Source organism: Ascidiella aspersa, chromosome 5 (assembly GCF_963924565.1).
Source record: "Ascidiella aspersa chromosome 5, kaAscAspe10.2, whole genome shotgun sequence".
Classification (NCBI taxonomy): domain Eukaryota; kingdom Metazoa; phylum Chordata; class Ascidiacea; order Phlebobranchia; family Ascidiidae; genus Ascidiella; species Ascidiella aspersa.
In genome coordinates this window covers 7900450-7922034 of record NC_139451.1, presented here as the reverse complement: position 1 = coordinate 7922034, position 21585 = coordinate 7900450, and the positions used below count along the sequence as shown (strand labels likewise).

General features: G+C 37.8%; 1 protein-coding gene, 1 long non-coding RNA gene and 1 pseudogene across 3 annotated transcripts; 2 read left to right on the top strand and 1 right to left on the bottom strand.

Annotated features, from left to right (window-relative positions):
- Positions 1–8185: 8185 nt before the first annotated feature.
- On the top strand, positions 8186–8813 carry LOC146141687 (uncharacterized). Its single transcript, XR_014498753.1, has 3 exons — positions 8186–8344; positions 8544–8646; positions 8706–8813. It is a non-coding gene; the product is annotated as an uncharacterized LOC146141687 (long non-coding RNA).
- Positions 8814–8819: 6 nt separating this feature from the next.
- LOC146141686 (uncharacterized) lies at positions 8820–9388 on the top strand. Its single transcript, XM_083390054.1, has 3 exons — positions 8820–8829; positions 8889–9061; positions 9175–9388. The coding sequence occupies exons 1-3, from the start codon at positions 8820–8822 to the stop codon at positions 9358–9360; spliced, it is 369 nt and encodes a 122-aa protein (XP_083246180.1). The 3' UTR covers positions 9361–9388.
- Positions 9389–18506: 9118 nt separating this feature from the next.
- On the bottom strand, positions 18507–20186 carry LOC146141685 (ATP-binding cassette sub-family C member 5-like; annotated as a pseudogene). Its single transcript, XR_014498717.1, has 4 exons — positions 20095–20186; positions 19493–19719; positions 19177–19423; positions 18507–18745 (listed from the first exon to the last, which is right to left on the bottom strand). The product of XR_014498717.1 is annotated as an ATP-binding cassette sub-family C member 5-like (transcript).
- Between the last annotated feature and the right edge of the window lie 1399 nt (positions 20187–21585).

The window sequence follows — 21585 nt, the reverse complement described above, 5'->3', positions numbered from 1 at the left end:
CGCTTTGCTAAACTCAAGCCCAGTGCAGCTATAGAAAAACGTCACGTTTTGTCGCGATTTTTACGCCCAGCGCAGAGCTCACTGCAGCTGTAGTAAACGGGCCTTTACAGCAAAAAGTTTGGTAAATGTTAACTATATCTTAATACAGGAAACTAGACAGGGGTGCGGTTGTTGTATATTATTTTTAGGGTATAGTATTTATTTTATTTTCTAGCACTTCCGCAAATGCGTTTATTAAATTTACGCCGCGGTTGATCTTCTTTCTAATGTTTGTCGGCTCGGGTTTCATGTTTTCCTGCTTCGCCATTTCCTCTTCGTAATAACGAAGCCAATCATCCTCTGATGGGGATATTGTCTGGCGATACCTTCGCTCGGCAATGTGAATTAATGAGGTCTGTCACTTCTTTCCAGTTTGCTTTGGGAATCTTCACGAATGGGTGCTGCTGCTTCTGTCTCGACCACAATAATCCAAATAATACTCATCCTCGGGAGCCAGCTTCCCTCCCAGTTGTTCAGCTCCTGGGTAACTGGCGATTTTTAACTTTGGCTTACTTTCGTAGCTAGTCATCATACTCTCTTTCATTCCTGTAACACAAACTATTTTACTTCAACGCTTAATTTTCTGCTGACCATGACTAGATGTCTCCATTAGGGTGTTTAAAAAACTACACGAACCAAATAATAAAATAGTTTGCTTATATCTGTATTGCCAATATGCGAGAATACACCATCATCGTTACGTTGAATGATAAATCGGCCAAGAATTTTTCCACTGATAACCAACGAGACACTTTTTCATCAAAATTTCCCAAAAATGTTTAGCTATGTTTGCAGAGTGCCGGCCAGTCTTAAATGGCCAACGTGTCTCAGCGGTATTTTCGCGCAGACTTGAGCCGACAGTGGCGGCAATAGGCCGTGCCTGTCACAGTAAAACAAATATACACGTTCATTAATGCTATTCGACAACCTTCACTTCACATTGTAACAATATACTTTTGATAGGTAGCATATCTGACCAGAAACTCACGCGGTTGCGACCTGCCGGGCAACTGTATGATGGGGGCACAGTGCACAAGTCGCGGTAGGGCGAAACACAACTGATCATCATTAACATTGTTGTTTAGCTTCCAGACATGTTACCTATGCAGTGACTACCGATAAAGCTGATGAATTCAAACAGAAAATGACATAACAATGAAGTAACTAGGATATAAGGATGTAAAAAAGAGTAATTAGCAGAGCATTATTCTACGTCTTCTACCAACACTAGACGATAAAGAATCATAGGCTACTCTAGTCTAGCTTCGAATTGATAATCTGAACTGAGAAAGTCGATACCTACAGCTGGCACAAATTTCTGTCTCGTCAACTGATGTGGATATTTTACCCCAGGTTAAGAAAGAGGGCGGTTTTGCGCTTAATGTAAATGGGTATACTATTGCTATGATCATGAACTTTTATGCAGTGTTGACAAATTCAGAAGTTGGTATTTCCTTTAACATTACTACCAGTATGTCATGAGATTGTTTTGCATAACTTCAGTAGATCTCTGTGCTTATCTTCACTAATTCCTGGCGCAGTCGTATACAACGATAGAAAGTATCTTCACGGTTCGATGAGATTGATTTTCATCCCAGGTTCATTCTTGCTAAATTCCATCACCAAACGACAATCAGTACTTACACAGGTACTTACGATACGTAGCGATCTGACTATGAAATTTATATACAGCATTCCAGCTGGCGGTAATTAAATATCGTGACAATGCGGTTCGGCGACGCAGCAAAAAACAGGAAATTTCGGAAACACGATCAGCAATATTCTGTCAAATTAACACACAGCAGGCTGGCGAGGCGACGACACAGTCCACCAGGCTGTTTCAATTGAATGACCGGAGATTCAACTCGGTAGCAATATGGAGCGCGCAAACGCTACATGTCACTCCCCTTGTCTTTGAAAGAATAGGTCCGGAGAGACTCCATGTTGGACTTCTTCCTCCAGGAAGTCAAACACTGTCCATTGGATAAGAATGTCCTCCTTGTCGATAACGGTGGCGACCTCCGAAACATAGATGACTGTTGTCCAACGATGAAAAAGCTCGCTTCGTACAAAGCGCGTTGGTAGTCAAAGAGCTGAAACTGAACTGCTCCTTATACTGTTCGAAAATTCCTCCGTTATCGAGCTGGTACTTTGTTGCTGAACGATCTGTGTAAAAATACTTACACCGGCGATTAACAACATGCGAATACACAAAAAAGTAACCTACAATGCAGGAATAGAGCCGTTAAAATCGTAATTTAATGTTCAAAGAAAAACCGTTAGTCAAATGCCTAGAATCTATCGTTCTAGAATACCAAATCAGGAAAGTTAAAAGTTGCTAGTCTCTGAAACTCGAAAACAAAATTAACGCCTTGCCCATTTTAAAAGTAATCCCTAAAAATTGACACTCGCCAGGCGGGCGAGCGGCTATCAATCTGCACTCGCCCGGACGAAATAATACTCGCCAAATTTGTTGGCACGCCGTCTGCAAATTTTCGTCCTAGCGCGGTCATTTCTTTGGTTATCGTTATTCTGTCTTACAGTTTCTATACGTAAACATTAGTTTTTATAAAAGTCTTGTCGTTTATTTCCTTGCATGAATGACCAAAAATCATTGACCCATAAAGAAATTTATGCTTAAAACAATGTAAAAAAATAACACTGACAATTTAGTAGCCACGGCCTGCCTATTTTCCTTTTTTTAAAAAGCCTCGCGGTAAGCTGCAGCTACAGCTTTCTTGACGGTTGCTCTTGGTAAGTTTGGGTACAGCCCCACCACATCTGCTGCTCTAAACATATATTCGTTTTCCGATTTTACGTTTCTTTTGAATGCAGTTACCTTTCCATTTTTTCACTTCTACGTATTTATTGTCTACTGTCTGCACAGCATTCGTCTATTCCCGTTTTACAATATTTGACTGCAATAGGATGCAAAATATACTCAAGTAAGGCAGTGACGCGGGAAGTGGTGATGTTTCCTGCCGCTTGAACGAGCCGAATAGGAATGTCGCGTATCGCCGTCGTAGTTGATGCTAGCTGTTCTTTCGTCAACTTGTGTGTTTTAAATAAGAGGGGTACGCATAGGCCGGCTCGTCATTGGAAAAATATTTCGCAGACGGCCCGGATACCTTGTGGTGCCGAAATGGCGTCTTGTGCATGCAACATCTTCACTGCATCGTCGCACGTCTTTCGTAGCGCTGTACATCTGTAGAAACACTAAGAACATTGACCCCCCAACCTCACCAGTCCACTGAACTTATAATCAAACAACAATCCGTGAAAGCAGTGGCAGACTTTTTTCCATTTATCTGCTGCTTCTTGTGCCCCTCCATATTGTTGCTATTCTTGGAAGAGCAATGTTTAGCTTGTTTCCCAATCCCAAAACAACAGTGCCTACTAATCGGTGAACCAAAAATTGGGACAAAAACTCATATTTCCCATTTGTTAAGGTTACAAGATCATCAACAACAGATCCAAATCCTGCAGCTCTCATTCGCTCTTCCACTTCCCAAACTCCCAGATGAGGTGGCTCTAACCAATCTCATAAGTCTTTCACAGAAATCGTCCTTTGTGTCTCCATCTTGAAAGCAAAATTGCACAACATCATCAAGTAGTCTTTGTTCAACATTCTTGGCATCTTTGACCCTTTGCAATTCGACAGCATCATCACACTTAACCAAATCCAAAAAGTCTTCCAAATTGTCTATGCCTCTGACAGCCATGAAGGCTTTTATGAAACCTCTCAAGATCGGCACATCATCAGTATTTCTAATCCAAATTAGCTGGCCAAATTCCTGTTAGAGCAAACTCTGTCATGCTGTCTGTCAATTTGTTTGTTTGATCAATCTGGTGTGCTCGGCCGATGGTGTTGTCTTCTCCTTCTCTCCCTCGCCATGGCACCCAATGAAGCCAGAGTTTGACCTTGTAAATTTAAACTGCGATGCACGTTTTCTGGACTGGCCAAGGCAAAAACACCTCCAATGCTAATTCTGAAACTTGCTGCCATTGTTCTGTATATTTTTACAGTCAAATCTTTAACATCCTGATCAGTCACTCTGTCTGGCCCGGTGAACCTAATTTCTGATAATGGCAGTCAACCCATTTAGGAGCTAGACTTTGTGTATTCAAATAGAATTAGCTCAAATTAGACTTCGGGCAATGAACAATGCAAAATTAATTGGCTTGTGTGGTCATATAAATGATTTTTTGTAAAAGTTACTTGTCAAATCGTTCTTAGACCTTTGTTGTTTCTATTATATATAAATGTGATACACGAAGCTATTTGCTGATGTAAAGTCACTACTTCAATGATGAAGAAATGATTAACAGTATAAAGTTAAGCAACCAATGTTCAAATTTTAAGTTACAAATGGGTACTTTCAGCATTGACCAAACACATTCCACAAAATACCTGGGGGGTCATTGTCATCACTGTTTGCATGCTGGTGGTTGGACCCCTGATTTCTCTTGTTTTTTTCTTGCCTAATTGCTTTGATTTATTGTTATGCTGCTGGACTTTGTCTCTAAAAACCTCTTGTTGCTAAATTGTTATGTTCACACGGTTTATTGCGCTTTTTTATGTAGTTAATTTATTTACAAAAGTTCGTGCAAAAATCTTTCATGGGAAAGCTTATGTGGCGTTGGTTCCATTCTTAGGCCTTTGTTGTTTCTATTATATATAAATGATACACGAAGCTCTCTTTGCTGATGTAAAGTCACTACTTCAATTGTTAAAATTGCAGTTTAATGAAGAATGAATGAATGTTTTGCCTTACTTGGCTTTTCAGGTCACTTGGACCCATCGCTGCTTCGGTCGTATCACGCATAAATTTGTGTGTTTTAATTGCAGCGTCAACAAGCCAATTGTTGTTCTAAGGTCCAGTCGCTACCCAAATTGGGGTCGCGGGAACATCACGTTTGGGTCGCAAAGCCCTAATATATTTGAATAGTGTAGCCTATATTTTTAGTAAGTTTTCTTTAATTGTTTTCATTATACTGTATACAAGAAAGCAGAGAGTTGTCACCCGAATTATAGACCCATAATATGTCGTGAGACCTTCGTTCGATCCAGGTGAAGGAAAAGAGCGCTTGTAATGCAACAACAGTATTTCGGCCATTGTCGTACCAAATTGATCTGCTGAGCCGGAATCTGGGTTTACTTCCTAGAATGTGTTTAACAAAAACTGTCTTTTACAGCCCATTGTCTGTAACCAAAGCGTCGTGGTCACGTTGTTCTCTGAAAATTAGAATATCCAAACTTGGGCATTTTTTTTTAAACTTTAGTATGCGAAAATATGTTTATTGGTGTGCTTGAAGTTTTGCTAACTAAAACCAGATGCAGGCAATCTGGTTACGTTTGGGCATAGAGTTATGCCAGACAAAGCAGGGTTGTAACGTCCTTTGTGTTAATGTGCAACTTCATGTCTAACACAGAGGTCGGAAACCTTTTCACAAACTGTACACAAGGCCATGCCCGATATTTCTAACTGTTATAATTTAACTATACGAAAATGCACAAAATTTTGAATTATAAGGTGACGTGCGCATGATAACTATATGAGTAGGAAATTTTTCGTAGCATAAAACTCTCGAAAATCCATTTTTTTCAAATTTATTCGGTGATGTAACAAAAAGAGTATAAAATGTGTGCCAACTGCGTTACGCCTCCTGTTAAATTAGGTTTGCCAATTTAAAAATCAAACAAACGCAATTTTTTTCGCGCTATGCGCGTTGCTTCCTGTTTTAGTAAAACTAGACTCATTTTCAACTGGGTAACCACAACAAATGCTTCAATGAAAATTTAATATACATTTTGTACTGATTTAAAAAAACGCCCTGGAATTTTGAAAGTTCGGTGCCTATGGTTTTGGGTATTTACTTTTTAAATATGTGATGTTTTCTTGATAAGCAGTTTGAGGAATAAATTAGAAACGTTGATAAATTATAAACGAGTCTATTTCACATCCTTTTTGACTATTTTAACTACTTAAGAGCTAAAAATTTTCGCGCTTCGCGCGAATCACCATTCTACTTCCGGTTTGTTTACGTTTTGATGCTGTCTTTTGAACTAGATTAGCTCTTTATTACCGTTGCGCCGTGGAAGGTTGCCAAGTGCGTCGCGGAAAAACGTACTTATTCTAAAATATTGGACATATATTTTTTAACATTTTATTTATTTTTCATTTTCGGCGATGTATGAAAACTTGCAAGAAATTTAAAAGAAATGCCCGTATACAACAACAAAAAATCGCGCTCGCTTCGCTCGCCGGGTCTACTTTGGCCAAAAACGTTAACAAACACTGAGTTATAAATTCCCTTTGAATGCTATCGCGTTCCATCAAAGTAGTTTTATTACACTTTTCATTCGTTGCACGAATGACGACGTGTGAACTCGAATTTTAAACCAAACAAACGCTTTTTTTCGCGCTTTGCGTCAACACTTTACTGCCTCCTTAAATGTAATAACGATCCGAGGCCTGCCTGATTCACATTTCTAACATGTTAATAACACAATTATTGGTTAACATTTTGTGCGGCCCGCAGAGACCTTTCTAAGTTTGGTTTTCACCCGCGACTAGAAAAAGGTTGCCGACCCCTATTTAGACGGTACTATGGTTATTATAGGTATATTAGTCTTTTTAGTCTTATTTCAAACTGTGTTATTCTGACGTTCATGTTGTTCTAATTTCTTCGATCTTAGGCCGGAGTCTCGCTAAATATATACGGCAAGTGTTCACAGTGTTTATTGATAGATATCTGAATAGTTATTTTTTTATTGTAGAACCATCTCCGAATTTCTACTTTTTAACGAAAAGTTTTGATTTTATCTGGCTCCATGTTTTTACACCGGACGGTTTTCCCTTGATAATGGGTATAGGTGGGATTTGGGTTCAGAGTGCACTTTTCATGGGGGAAGTTAGTGGTGGAGTTAAGGATTTTTTTTCCGACGATTTTTTGATTATTTTTTAGCTATTGTCCTAAATCGAACTGTGTTTTATTCCAACGTTGATGTTATTCTTGTTTGTTCTATAAAGCATCCTCTAATTTAGTGAAATTATCTCACCGCATTCAAGTAATGTATCTGTTTCGTCTGTTCGTTAATTTCCTTCGTCTTGAGCAGTGGTTCTCAAACTTTTTAAAAAAAATTACGCACCGGTCTCGTAGCAATTTTTAACATTGCTCACGGTTCCCTTAAAAATATACAACCACGAAAATGTGAAACCTTCAACGAAACACTTTATTTGAGTGAAGGAGTCATGAACAGTTCTCATTAAGCACAACGCAAAACTATGACGTTACAATGAATAATTCAACTCCACGCTTGGAATCACGTCAATGAACAACTATAATCGTAGTTCGTGATGTCGAGCGCAAAGACGTTTGAATTACGTTAGCGTAATGTCACTTTGCGCCTATAGGTCGAGAATAAGTTAGGCTTTCTTTCTTTTGCCCCACAATTATGCCTATGTACGGCATAGTTATTATTATTGTGTTTCTTAAACTTGGCTTGGAAGAAATTTTATTGCACAAAACATTTTCGTCTTTGGGAGCGTCGTGCTGATTTTTTGTTAGGTGCTTGGGTGTCCCAGAAAATTGTCTCGCGGAGCCCAGTTTGAGAACCACTGAGTTATATTTATTTGAGAATATAGCTACGTTCTGAAGGATGTTCTGAAGGCTATGAATTAAGTTGCGTAATCTGTTTAGTGTTTATTCCCGTGGCTAAACTATTAAAGCACCTCAGGCGTTTATTTTAGCATTGTGTTTCGTCTGTGTTTTATCTTTATTCAGTAATTTGCTAGCATATAGAATGTATCGATTCAAATTGCTTTATTTTTTGTTTTATTGGCAGGTGCAGAGTCTGTTTCCGGTTTGTGGTGAGTTGTTTGATTGAGGTCAATAGCTTTTATAGTAACAGCTCGTTGCGTGCTTTAAAAGTTCATCGAATAACTCGAAAATTGTTGCCTTTGTCGTGCCGCCCAAAGGTACCACAAAATATCGCAATAAACTGCAGAAAGGCCAGCCTTTTAAATTGACTTGCAGAAAACGCAAATAAACTAACAAAACAGGCGAAAAACAAAATATAATTAATTATTCTGACATTGTTTGTTCAGTTATTTCTCACCGATGTCCGATGCCATCGCTTCACATGGATCACGGATATATTACATGCTCTGATGTATCAACATTGGGTCGCTATGTACCTACCATTGCAACGAAACAGATTACAACATTTATCCCCTTAATAAGCCAAACCGTTTGTGCCTGGGGAGCAGAGTGTGGAGTGAAAAAAAGCCTTGCTGCGCCAGTAAGTACATATGGAAATCGCGCATAAAGAAACATGCCCCAAATATGTATACTTTTCAATTATATTAATGGTTTTAGAGAAAAAGTGTTTAACACATTTAACGATTTAATAGAAAATGCATTTATTTGATGCGCAAATAGAGAACCGAAAGCTTAAACAAAAGGCAAATCAGTAGTTTATCAGTTAACTGTTTCGCTAGAGCCTTGTCCACCATTCGTCCCATTGGACGTTGTTACATTGCTCCAGTTCAACAGCAACGAAAGCTATTACAACAGAAGTGTCGGCGTTTTCAAGCAATTTGGGTGATCAAAAATTCTGGAGTTTTAGTAATTGCTATATTTAATTATGTACCTTTATTTAGACGCGTTGTCCAAAGTGAAGAATACTATCAGAGCTTTAGGGTTTTCTTTCACGAAGAAGTTTACAAAGTTGTTATGCCACAGGACTTTGCCAGGGGAATACATTACAGTAAACCATGTACGATAGTAAATTACCAAACAAAACAACTGTTGTTGGTCATAGAATAATTTTTTTTACGTTTCAGTAAACAATACCGTGAACACTGGAGCTGCTGCACTTTGGTATGTTCACAACAACCTTCTCAGCCACTTACATCGCAGAAGTCGACACACTGACGTCGTGTTTGTAGCTGTGGAGAAGGAGTCTGATGATAACGTCACAGAAGCTGCCGCTGAGCTAAAAAGGGACGGAGTTACGGTGGGTGGTTTGTTTTTTAGAGTCGCCACCAAAAATATGATTTTTGCGTAAACCATCGTTTATATTTCCATAGAGCAAGTAAGAATAAATGCGTACTTAATACCTTTTTGTAGACCTACTACCTTTTTTACGAAAGTCCAGAGTACAAAATAAACATGGAGGAAGCGAGAACCATAGCTTCATCAAACGATCACATTTATGTCGTTGGCGGAGAAAACGGAACTGATTTCCAGGAGCTGTATAATGATATATATTCCAGGGCATGCGAATCCATTTGTCCGCATGATGACACCGAGTAACTAAAAACCTATACTTTCAATAAAACAATAGCCAAACACAGTACTTACCTAAATTGGTAATTGTTTGTGAGTTGACTTCCGTACCGTGATAGTGTCAATAGCTGTCAAATAAACATTTTAAGAAATTTGAATTTTTTTTAATGTGTTCGAATCTCCTAAAAAATATTTGTTACCTTGTCGAATCGGCCCCTAACGTGACTAGGTAGCGTAATTTTAATCCTACAGATCAGGTTTTTGCACCACATCCAAGTCAAATATACCTTTGACTGAAATATCGCTTTTAGTATTTTTTTAGTTTTCAACAAACAGTATTGTTGCTTTAGACCAGTGGTCTTCAAACTGAGGTCCACGAGACAATTTTCTGGGACCGCAAAGAACCTAATAAAAATCAACACGGCGCTCCCAAAGAAGAAAATGTTTAGGCATCTTACTTTTCTAAGTCAAGTTTAAGAAACACAATAATAATACCTATGCCGTGACGTGTAGGCCAGAAAGCCAAACTTATGCTCGACCTATACGCGCAAAGTGACATTACGCTGGCGTACGTCAAACGTGTTTTTGCTCATCATCACAAGCTCAAGCTTGGGAGTTAAATTGATTGTGACGTCATAGTGTTGCGCTGTGCTAAATGAAAACTGTTCGTGATTGCTTAATTCAAATAAAGTGATTCGTTAGAGGTTTCACTTTTTCGTGGTTGTATATTTTTAAGGGAACCGTGAGCAATGTTAAAAATTGCTACGAGACCGGTGCGTAATTTTTTTTTAAAAGTTTGAGAACCACTGCTCAAGACGAAGGAAATTAACGAACAGACGAAACAGATACATTACTTGAATGCGGTGAGATAATTTCCGTAAAATAGAGGATGCTTTATAACAAACCTGCCATGATCTGGCATAATTATGTGAGCATAGAGATATACAACAAGACAATGCGTATTTATTCTTAGGCTGAGTTAAGGTGAGTTGCGCAATCTGTTTAGTGTTTATTCGTGGCTTAAAGCACCTCAGGCGTTCATTTCATCATTGCATTTCGTCTGTGTTTTAACTTTGTGTAGAGCGACAGATTTCGTATTTTTGTTTCATACTTTATTTTTTACTTTATTGGCTGTTGCAGAGTATTTTTCCGGTTTGTGGTGAGGTTTTTAATTGGGGCCATAGTTTTTATAGTAACAGCTCGTTGCGTGATTTTAAATATATGGCAATTGAAGAAATGTTTTAATAAAGGGTCGGCCATCAGATGTTGGGAATGCGAGAACGCGGGAAATCGTACAATAATATTAAGCAATTTCTTTTTGGGGGGAATTTTGTTCGACTGAAGTGCGCAAAGAATAAAACACCACAAAAATAAGGAAAATATGCCAAGTGAGTGAGGCATGCGTCAATCAGCGATCCCAGTTGAGCAAATATATAAGCGTTTTATCGTCGTAACTTACATACCTCGGCGGGCAGCATAAAGCACTTTTGTTTATTTTTTGCGCATGCATCCTTGTTAAAATGGGAACAGAATCCCCACTCTTGCAACAACGACCAAGACAACTCGCTCTGCTGGTGCTGTTGTGATAACGATGCGTGCAAAGGTCGGCCTTAAATCTTACAAAAAGTTTAGAAATTAAAAAACGTACCATTCGTGATAACATTTTTTACTGATTTTAATTTTTAGCCTGCCGAGGTGGAAGTTTATTTGATATACGACATATCGACATCCTATGATGTTTTGTTTAAAACAATATATTGTTTTACCGTACAATTAGTACAAAATCGTTTTCCCAGAATTAACGAACATAAAAAAGTTCATTAATATTAAAATATGTTTTCTTTTAGTTTCATCTCAACAATGTCGGATGCCATCGGTTCACATGGAACCCGGTCACGTGACTTGCTCCAACGCCAACCACCTGGGATCGATTGTTTCTAGAAAGCGGAAGATGGAGTAAAAATAAACCTTGTTGCGTCAGTAAGTAGACTGAAATGGCAAACTCGGGACTGAATGCCCAAAAATATTCCAAAGCTAATATAACTTCTGTCTATAAAAGGGGTTGGTTTACATTCTGATTCACATTCTTGCAGAGGCTTGTCCACCAAATGTGCCGCTGGATGCTGTCGCAATCGGCCAGATTAACAGCGTGGAAAATGTACGAAATCGATCTTACGGCCTCAGCATTTAGGTGATTTATATCCATTTGAAACTGTTTGTCAGATTTGTTTAATCTTGAGTCTAAAAACCTTTATGTTGTTATTGGTCCTGGTTTCACTGGTGAAGTGATCTATCTGCCATCAGGTGCAACTCTCTGAATTCGTAATACGGTAATATCAACCTTGTTTGTATGTTCGGGGGAAAATATTAAACGGCAGTCGACATCTAGAATTATTTTTTTTTTGGTCTACAAAAACCAAGGTAATGCCGTTTAGAAAAATATGTTTAAAGTTGTATCCCTTGAGGCAGTTCCAATTGTATTCTTCGATGTTAACTAACAACTAACTACCGCCACTTAGTGGTTATAGAACCGCAATCATAGCGCTACCAACAGATGTCCCTATTTGTTGTCGCAGATTCCTGCAGGAGAGTAACGATCCGACAAACAAAAGGACTCCTTCGCTTCGTGGCCTCCCCCGACCCCCCTAAACAACTGTGACGTCAGACCTTCGCTCAATATGATATCACTATATTTCACGGGCGGGTCATACCCGAGATGTCTCCCCCAAACAATAAGAACGTTGTCGCTGAACAAAAAAGTTCCGATGACGCAATTCGCTACGTCACGAGCGATGACGTGGCCTCGAAGCTTGAAGATTCTCAAAACCAGGGAGGAAACTTCTCGTCGATCGGCAGTCATGTGTTCCGTTTCGCTCAACTGACCACCATCTGGATCCACAAATGCAAGATGTCACTTCAACGAATTCCTGCAAACCTAAACGTCACCATGCTAAAACTATCCTATTGCGACGTGATCGCTGACGTCAGGTTCGACCAAATGACGTTACTGCGCACCCTTGACCTGTTGGCCAACGGTCTGGACCGTGTACCCTCCAACTCCCCCCCCCCCCCCCAGCTTGAAAACTTAAGACTGAACTACAGCAAGATCAAGCTCGCCAGCGACATCCAGTGGGACAGGCTTACAAACCTCTCGCATCTGGGGATTTTTTCCCACAACGAGCTGCGGGGAATCCCCATGGATCTGCCCCCTCCCTACTGAGTCTAGAGTTGAACCACAACAAAGTGGAGTACATTGACCCTTGACCTTTGTGCGCCTTGTAAAGCTCGACAGACTCACCATTTACACACAACAGGTGGGCGAAGGGGCGCTTCCTCAGGTGGGTGAAGGGACTTTCCCAATACATCCCACTACGGGTTGGCGAAGGGGCTTTCCCACATAGAAAAATGACAATTTCACTAAAAGAAGTTGATAAAATTTTGGGGAAAAGTATCGCGATCCGATACCCAATTACGTCATAGCGTGACAAATAAAAAATCTAAAAAATCGTGGGGACTAAACTTGGCAACGATGACCCCCTGGTATCGGACGAGTAGCGATACGATCACAAAATATCGGCTTTTAATTTTTACCCCATATTATGGCACACCAGTAGCAGCTAACGTTATCACTTTGCCGTCGTAAATTAAAACGAAAAAACCTCTGCGCCAATTGTAACTCGTTCAATGTGGATGCGAATCCTTGGGTGTGCAACAAACAGTTTTCTCAAGTTCCTGGAACATAAACTTTTTTCACAAACCCAAATACTAAGGAAAGGTGCAAGATGCTACAAAGAGGTAAGCAGTTTGGACGCCATTTCGGGGCAATCGATTGTACTAAAAGCCCTCGATGCGCTGTTGTACAATATGTTTAATGATGTAGTAAAGTCGACATTTTTGATCTATTGACTAAAGAAAAATATAATAAAAACGCCATTTTGGGGCATTTTTTTTGTCAAATAAAGTATTAAAATTAAGTTCCTAATAAAATTAATGAGCAATTTGGTAAAAAAAAATCGATTCTATTACAAGCCGGATATGCGCTCTTAATAGGGTTAAGTTTGGTCGATATCTTTTAATCTAGAGACGAAACAACTCGAATTGTTATAAGACTAAAAAATTTCACACAAATATTTTGGAGGTTTTAATTAAATAAAGCAAAGCACTTAAAAGTATGCTGTTTTTTATTCTATGAACAAAATTGTAGTTAAATTTTAGTTGCACAAGTTATCGTTGCAATGATGGCCATAGGTCTTATTCTGATAAGTTTAGGTCATTATTCTGGCATATTTTGATCTTATTCTGTTGTTGATAGTACTGAATATTTGGTTTTATTAAGCCGCTGGAATACACTTATAAATAATTATGCTTTTATATTATCGTGTCCAATAAATAATCTTGCTTAGTAAATAAATAATTTATTTCCCTTCAAAATTTCGCCAGGTTTCAGTTTAGGAGATGTTTCCAAGCTGTACGCCTACTAGCGAAATCTCAGCCAATCAGAGCCGACCTGTGTGTCAACGTCACAGACCTTTTTTATTGCGTCAACAAAATAGCATGAGGGCTTTCCCGCCGAGCCCGCCGGTGTCAGTAAAGCGTTACGAAGTTTCATTCAACCGTAGTAACATCACGTGGGTCCCGGATGACGAGTTCGCCAATCAAAATCAAATGTTACTGCAATTCTGTTTAAATGTTGTAAATAACGATACTCCGTTTTCAATTGCGATACCGATATTTTGAGCAAAATGTATCGCGATCCAATCCGATATCAAATGCATCGTTCCGAAGCAAAACAGATACAATTAAACGTTGAAATACATCTTTTACCAGTTTATTATAAGTATTTTACCAAGATTAAATCACTACTTAGATCATATAGCATTCATCCCTAGTTATACATCAGAAAAAAATTTGTTAAATATTTTTTTAATTTAATTACTGAGACCAACTGATTCAAAATCAAATGTTGTAGTAAATTTTGATTAAAGCATCTTCAAATGTGGTTGATTAAATGAAAATTAATTCTTTAAAGAAAACAGAACGCAAAAAAATCCAAATTTTTATTATTTTATATTTTCCGCGAAATTTTAACCAGAGATAGAAAATAGATTAAGCACATTAATGGAAAATTAACGGTATTCTAAATATTATTTTGATTTAATAAAGTTTAAAGCTTTTAATTTCCATTATATAGTTACCTTAATCATTTTTATGCGACTAAACCTCCAACTTTAACTTTAACCCAGTTATTCTCTGGTTTTGTGATTAGTATCTAACCTACAAACTCCCACTTAATACTAGAATCATTTATCTTGATAATAAATTGCAAAGCCAAAAAGCTAGAATCAATCGACATCATCTTGATTATGACCGTTTTGATACGAGCTTTTATCATCTTCAGTTAATGTGAATGAAAATCATAATCCATAAAAACAACTTTGCAGAGTTTACCATTTTACTTCTCAATTCAAGCAATTCCACTTTTATTTGACCAACAAATTCCTTCCAGAATTTTCCTCGACCACAATTCGATCGCCAACTTTCCCCGGGGATTACCCGCGTCGCTCGAAGTCCTTTCATTACGTCACAATCGAATAAAGGAGATCTCGGCATCGGTACAACCAACTTTAAACCGATTGGTCAACCTCAGAAAGCTATTCGTTAACGATAATGACATCACACAATGATCTACAATTATCAATTGTTGCCAATGACGTCACTAAAGTGGGTCGGTCTCCAAGGCAACCCGCTGGTTAGTAAAGCGTTTTGATTACTTCTTGATATTCTTAGAAATAAGTTCGATTTTAACGCTTCGCCTTTATCGTTTCTCAACCTATTGTGCGGCGACCTAAAAATATTAAGCGTTAGACAAGAGCCAAGCTTTGGTGCCTAATTATGGTCACTGATTATTAAGAGAACAAACCATAAATTATTAGCATAAATGAGTTCAAATTTAATAATTACAAGCCATATCTTCGTATAGCTTCTGCAATTTTCCTAATGTTCGAAGCAATCTCGCTCAGAACCAATCGTAATAAATCCAACCATATAAACTACTGCGGTCATCGGCCAAAAAAAATTATATATTTTACACAAATGCAGAACGATAATTGTTGTAAACATCTCACAAATCAATACATTGTTTTCTTCCCATAATGAAGTGTCTGTTGCAGTTATTTTGTTGCAGCGTTGCGATTGTTCGATCCAGTCCCTATAGTGGTTTATTTCCATAATGCGTTGAAAACACGAAGAGATAATATTCTCGATGAATTCCACGAGGTGCCGAGATGTGCCACGCCCACAATTGCAATGAAACGTCCCATCCCTCAACTCACCGGGCTCTTCGAGTCAGTAGTAGTACTACTACGTCATAACTACCTTATTACGTCATAACACCATTTTTACGCCACAATACCACCATTGCTTCGTCACAACTACGTTATTTACGTCACATTTAAATATTACTAGGTCACCACTGCCTTACTACGTCATCATAAAATACTACGCCATAATTTCTTTATTCCGTGACAGTAGTAAAATCACTACATCAAAATACCTTGCTACGTCAGAAGAGTATTATCGTCAGCAGTATTACTTATTATCTATAATAGATGATGTCTTAATTGAAACTGACAAGATTGGTTGTAGGTTTTTGCAGCAACTGTATTTATTGTATAAATAAGTTGCATTAATATCACGTATTTATGCAGCTACCAGTACTACTAATGTATTCCCGAAAAGTGCGAATGGAACAGAAGTTTGGCTTTTCTGGATTGCTCACTGCACACTCAAATGGTAAGAGGTTGACATAAAAACATAAAATGTATTTTTCACAATGATTATAAATATAACAACAATATTAACCACTGATTACAAGACAGACACAAGCTCAAATTGTGTGAAACAATAAAAAAGAAGGCACTTTTAATTTATTTTGATAATCTATTTATCTGAAAGTAAGTTGTTATTTTGTTTTTATAAATTTTGCCAATAAAACAAACAATCCAAACTTTTTCGTGTGACGTCATCAACTAGGTAACCGATTGACGTCACTTCCGCTTAAACTTCCTCCAACGCTTAGCGACTTGCGCGTTTCCAGCAACAGCATGACGTCATTGATTACGTCACGCAACATGACGTGGTTTCTTCCCGCGCTTGAGAACCTGGATATTCGTTGGAATAATTTCAAGTGCGAAAATGTTTCTTTTTTAATGCTTTTAAAAAAATTAAGAGTTTTATCTGAAAACAAAATATTGTTATTTTAAATAAGACTCAAAACTCATCTTTAGAAAAAATATTTTATTTTTGCTGCAAGAATTATTATTATGATAAAATTAGTTAAATAGTTAGTAATCAAACCAACATTTAGTTGGTCACAAAAAATATCTTCACGTAATTAATGATGTTGTAGAACGTTTACACTGATGATGTCATATTTTTCTCGCGGATCAACCACGTATCGCTGGTGGGAAACCCCAACTGCCAGTTGCGGAGTTTCATTGTTTGGTTGAACTCGAACAATCGCACGGAGAACAACAAAAACCTAAAGGTGACGCGTCATTGAAGGGAAATCCCGGTATTACAGCATGTTTGACGTAATTAAGGAGTTTGTTTTGACAAAAAAATTAGCTGAAGCAAAACTGTTTATTTATATAACACGTAAAATCTGTTTTATAAGCTTTTACAACGTATTGTGTGTCGTTATGCAGTAGTTACAACCACCTATTTAATGAGGTCACAATGCATTTACGCTTTGTTTTAACACATATATGTATTTACGTTTTGCTACATGACGTCACTGGTTTTATAACGTCAAACTGTATCATCGTTTTGTTTTGATTAGAACGTGACTTGTTTCGGGTCGTCAGGGTCTTCTTTCGTTTTGTTTAAAATGGAAGAGGCGTACTACTGCCCCCCAGCGGATATGAGAAGGCTTGTGGTTGCGGCAGTTTGTGGAACTTTAGTTCTCTTGCTCGTTGCGGGAAAGGGTAGATACTTAAACCTGCATTGTGAGGTCCCAAATCCAAGCATCATAGGAAAGTTTCCTATTGGCTGAAATTTTATGACGTCACAGACGCTCAGCTGAGCGGCCGAACTAGGACTTAGGAGTTAAACAAACTATCGACTAAGTTTGTACTACTGCAAAGACCATGCAAGAGTTGGCACACATTTATCAAAAAAAAACCTACGCTTCGCGCGATTCTTGTTCGCTTTTTTTTTTTGTGTTCTAGTCTGTTTAAAAGTTTACGACAGCACAAAAGCGCCGTCTTTATTTCAAGTTGCTCACCACCCCTAATTACACTATAAGTTGGTGTCCGTATCGATGTGTTTATGGGTGTCTGTGTGTTCGTAGGAGGAGGGTGGTGTTAAGATTAAACTCAAACCTAGTTGTCGAAGTAAGTTTAGAGGAAAACTATAATGAAAACATCAATAATTGAAAATTTGGTGGTTTAGAAAACTGTACACAAAATACTAGTTGCGTTTAATGGCCTTCAATAGTTACTTGCTTTCTATAAATTACGTCTGTTATACTGTTGTAAGTGTTTTATTCTCGATAGATTAACTCTGTATTTTGCCCGGCTAACTTTTTTCTACTTTTCATTAAGCCAAAAAAAAGTCTGATTCATATTTGCTCTCGACTTTATAATTGACACGTTTAGGGTAAGTTAGGTTTCTTTGGAGATTATATAAGGTTGTCGCAATACTATTAATTGCAAAACGTTAAGGTTAATATAAACTTATGGTGCAGTACTATTTTACTCTCTGTAAGCTTATTTTATACCTTTGGAGATTATGCTTAAAAAATACAGGTGTATCTGCACGTGCGTGTGTGTGTGTGTGTCTGTGTGTGATAAACTTATTTCTAAAATAATATATATATATTTCCTCTTCTGACAAATGTACAACCAATTTTAACAGGGTTTTAAGTCTTATTCCGTGGAAGATATTTATTGCGTGTTGGGCTTCAGAAGTTTTTAGGTGGTTAGAACCACAGCGACAGAAGTTAATGTAATTCAAGAAATAAAAATATTAAATCATTCATACATTTCGTTTATTTGAACAAAGAACGTGACTTCTGGAAAACAACAATAATTTAGAAATAATAATGTACTTTATTTGAATTAAATTTGACTAATATATTTAATCGAACTAGTAGTAATAAAATTAACCGAAGCTTTTGTGGTGTCCTAAGCATTTCCAAAACTCAAAAGAAGAGCGTTCAATAATCATCACCTATGTAAGCCGGGTTGGAAAAGCTTGCGTTACTGCTGCATTGATTTACACTCGAACCATGTTAGTTTGCTTCGTGTTGGGAAACGTCGGTGTTAGCACATTTGTTGGTGGCGTGAAACAGTTGCGAAAATTTCGAGTCACTATTTCTTAGAAGAGTTTGGGTTTCGTCGAATTCGACAACCTGTGAAACCAGTTGCTTGTATTAATAGTTGTGAAGATTTCAAAGTATACCTGAAAAAAGTTAATAAATGAAAAGGTATCGGCTCGGATCCATGGGTATTTCCTGACATCCCTATAGTCAAGATAATTCGCATTACGTTAAATGCGTCATGGAAGGTTGGTTCGCCGTGGGCAAAGAAGAAAAGTTTAATATATAAATCATACATTTGTAATGTGCTGCTGACGCTGACCTTATGCGCTGACGTGTTTTTAAAGGCTTACAGGTGAAGTTAAAAAGGTTAAAAAACACGTTGTTGTAAAGAGAAATAGGGCGTATTGAGCATACTACAGAATATAACTTAGTTGAATTTTTGACTTTTACTACGTATTTTTTTACTGTACACTTTAAAAATGATGATTTCCCACCGTGTTATGTTTTAATAAATCTTTTACCTGTCCTTTTTCCATGACCAGTAATGTCGCAGGTGTTGATGCGATGAGCGATGGTGAGGATCGTGCAATCCTTGAAAGCATCGCGGATCTCCACTTGCACCACCAGACTGTCGGTCGTGCTGTCGATGGCGGCCGTCGCTTCGTCCAGAATTATAATTCGCGACTTTCGTAAGATTCACGCGACATGCACACTAGCTGGCGCTCAACAACTTTTCCGGAAGTCCGTCAATCTTTGAACGAAAAACTGCTTACTGAGTGCAAAGTTTTGGTTTTGTATTTTTTTAATTTTGCTTTGGTACCGGATTTTTGACAGGACTGCGTTCCAAAGCTTGCCAAATCTCCTGATCCGAATGATGGCCAAATGAATCGAGATTGTCCCTAACAGTGCCGCGATACAAGACCGGATCCTGCTGTATTATTGTGCTATTCTTCCGCAGGTCGTCAAGGCCCAATTTGCGAATATCCACTCCGTCGATGTGGATGCTTCCACCGGACAATTCCACTAAACGACTCAACGCAACTCCGAGAGATGATTTGCCTGAAAATGTGATGCGATTGTAAAGCGAGAAACTCCTAGTACGAATACTACGAAACCGGGATTAGTTTGCTAACGTGTTAAGGACCATGGAAATAAGCTTTGTATGGTCAAATATATACAAAAGTTGCATAATGTGTCTATTTAAAATGACAACTAGACATATTAATAAAAACATTCTGTAATTTGAGATAATTGCAGTAGCCAATAAATATAGCTGTGTTTTCTATAGCTTTCTATTGTCGTGCTTACCTTATTAGTAAACAAAAGCTTTAAAACGACTTAGAACATGTGTTACAAACAAGTCATTATAAAAAATACTAACCTACGTAACTAGGTTCCTATTTTTTAAATTAATTTTTTTTATAACCTATTTAACGGAACCAGTACGTCCAACTATACCAACCTTCTCATCGGGTTTAACTTCAAATGTAACTTTCTTCAGAACAAGTGGAAGATATTTTTGGTACCCCATGTCAACTTCGTGAAACCTTTGTAAAACAGAAGTTTGTATGTACCCAAAAAATCTCTTGCCTTAGAGCTATCATTTGTGGAAATATTTCTCGTTAGAAATACATAAATAAAATCCCTTAGTGACATAAACTAACCGAATAGAGCCATGTTCAGGCCAACTATATTCTGGGGTATAGACTCCTCCTCAACAACTTTTTCTTTCTCAAGTGTTTCAAATTTCGAATATTCCCGGACTCGGTCCACCGACGTAAAACATGTCTCAGTATCCATCGCAAGGCGACTAATTGTGGTCAGCAATCCTGTAAACTTATCAAGTAAAAAAAACACCCAAATAAATATCCAAATTTAAGGTATGCATTAGATTGAATAAGCCAACTGGCTATAGCTATAAAAAACAGATGGGTTAATAAAAAAGTATTGTTTTGAAACATCTTTAAATAACAGTAACAATACAATTCATTTTTCGGTCACCTGTGGATCGCGAACTTTAGTAGTTCTATCGACCGACGCAAGAAAACATATCTTAAACGAAAAGAAATACGAACCAGACCTAGTTAAAATTCGACACCAAACACTAGGTAACTGCGAAAATGACCAATCTGAAATATAGACTTAAACAACCACGATTCAGCGGGTTTTTATATAGTTGCTAACGCTTATTTATAAAAAAACACCTAGATCATTTTCTACATTAGTTGGTGTCTTGTCGTCGTCAATCACTTGTTGATGTTTTACCATAAATTTATTATTTTGTGTGTTTACTCGAAAAAGAAATGATGCAAAAGTAACAAAAAGTTCCAAGTGGCCAATGGGATAATTGCAAATCACCACACATATAAGACAGAGCACAAATGCTTCACAATTCCTCAAACCAGAGATACGAACCTCCTACTGCGACAAACCAGGCCTGTCTGGTTAATTCTGTCGCGTATGCCGCATATTGTTCTAATCTTTAGGACCGACACTCCTATACACCTAATTACTTTAACGCTAACCCAATTTCTAACCCCACGCATTATCTACCACTAGCCCCAAACCGGGGCAAGTAATCCGGTTTCAAACCATCGGCACCCTAACGTCTACGTCCCGTTCCCTCCTCTACAGTTTGATGCGTTATTTAGGCCATTTAATCCTTACTCCGACTATTCAGATTCCATCAAATATTAGTAGAATATTCTGGCGAATATAGTTCTGTAACCTGATCGTAAACAAACAGATTTAAAGTATATCTAACATTTGTTATTTTCTTAATTTTCCATTACCAATATTGCGATTAAATTTCACAATGTGACACTAATAAAAAGTGAAATCGGCAACGATCAACAAATTTAATAAAACATAAGTTGTGCTTTTAATAAAATATAAAATTTAACGAGGACCCTTGATCTCAGACCGTTTTA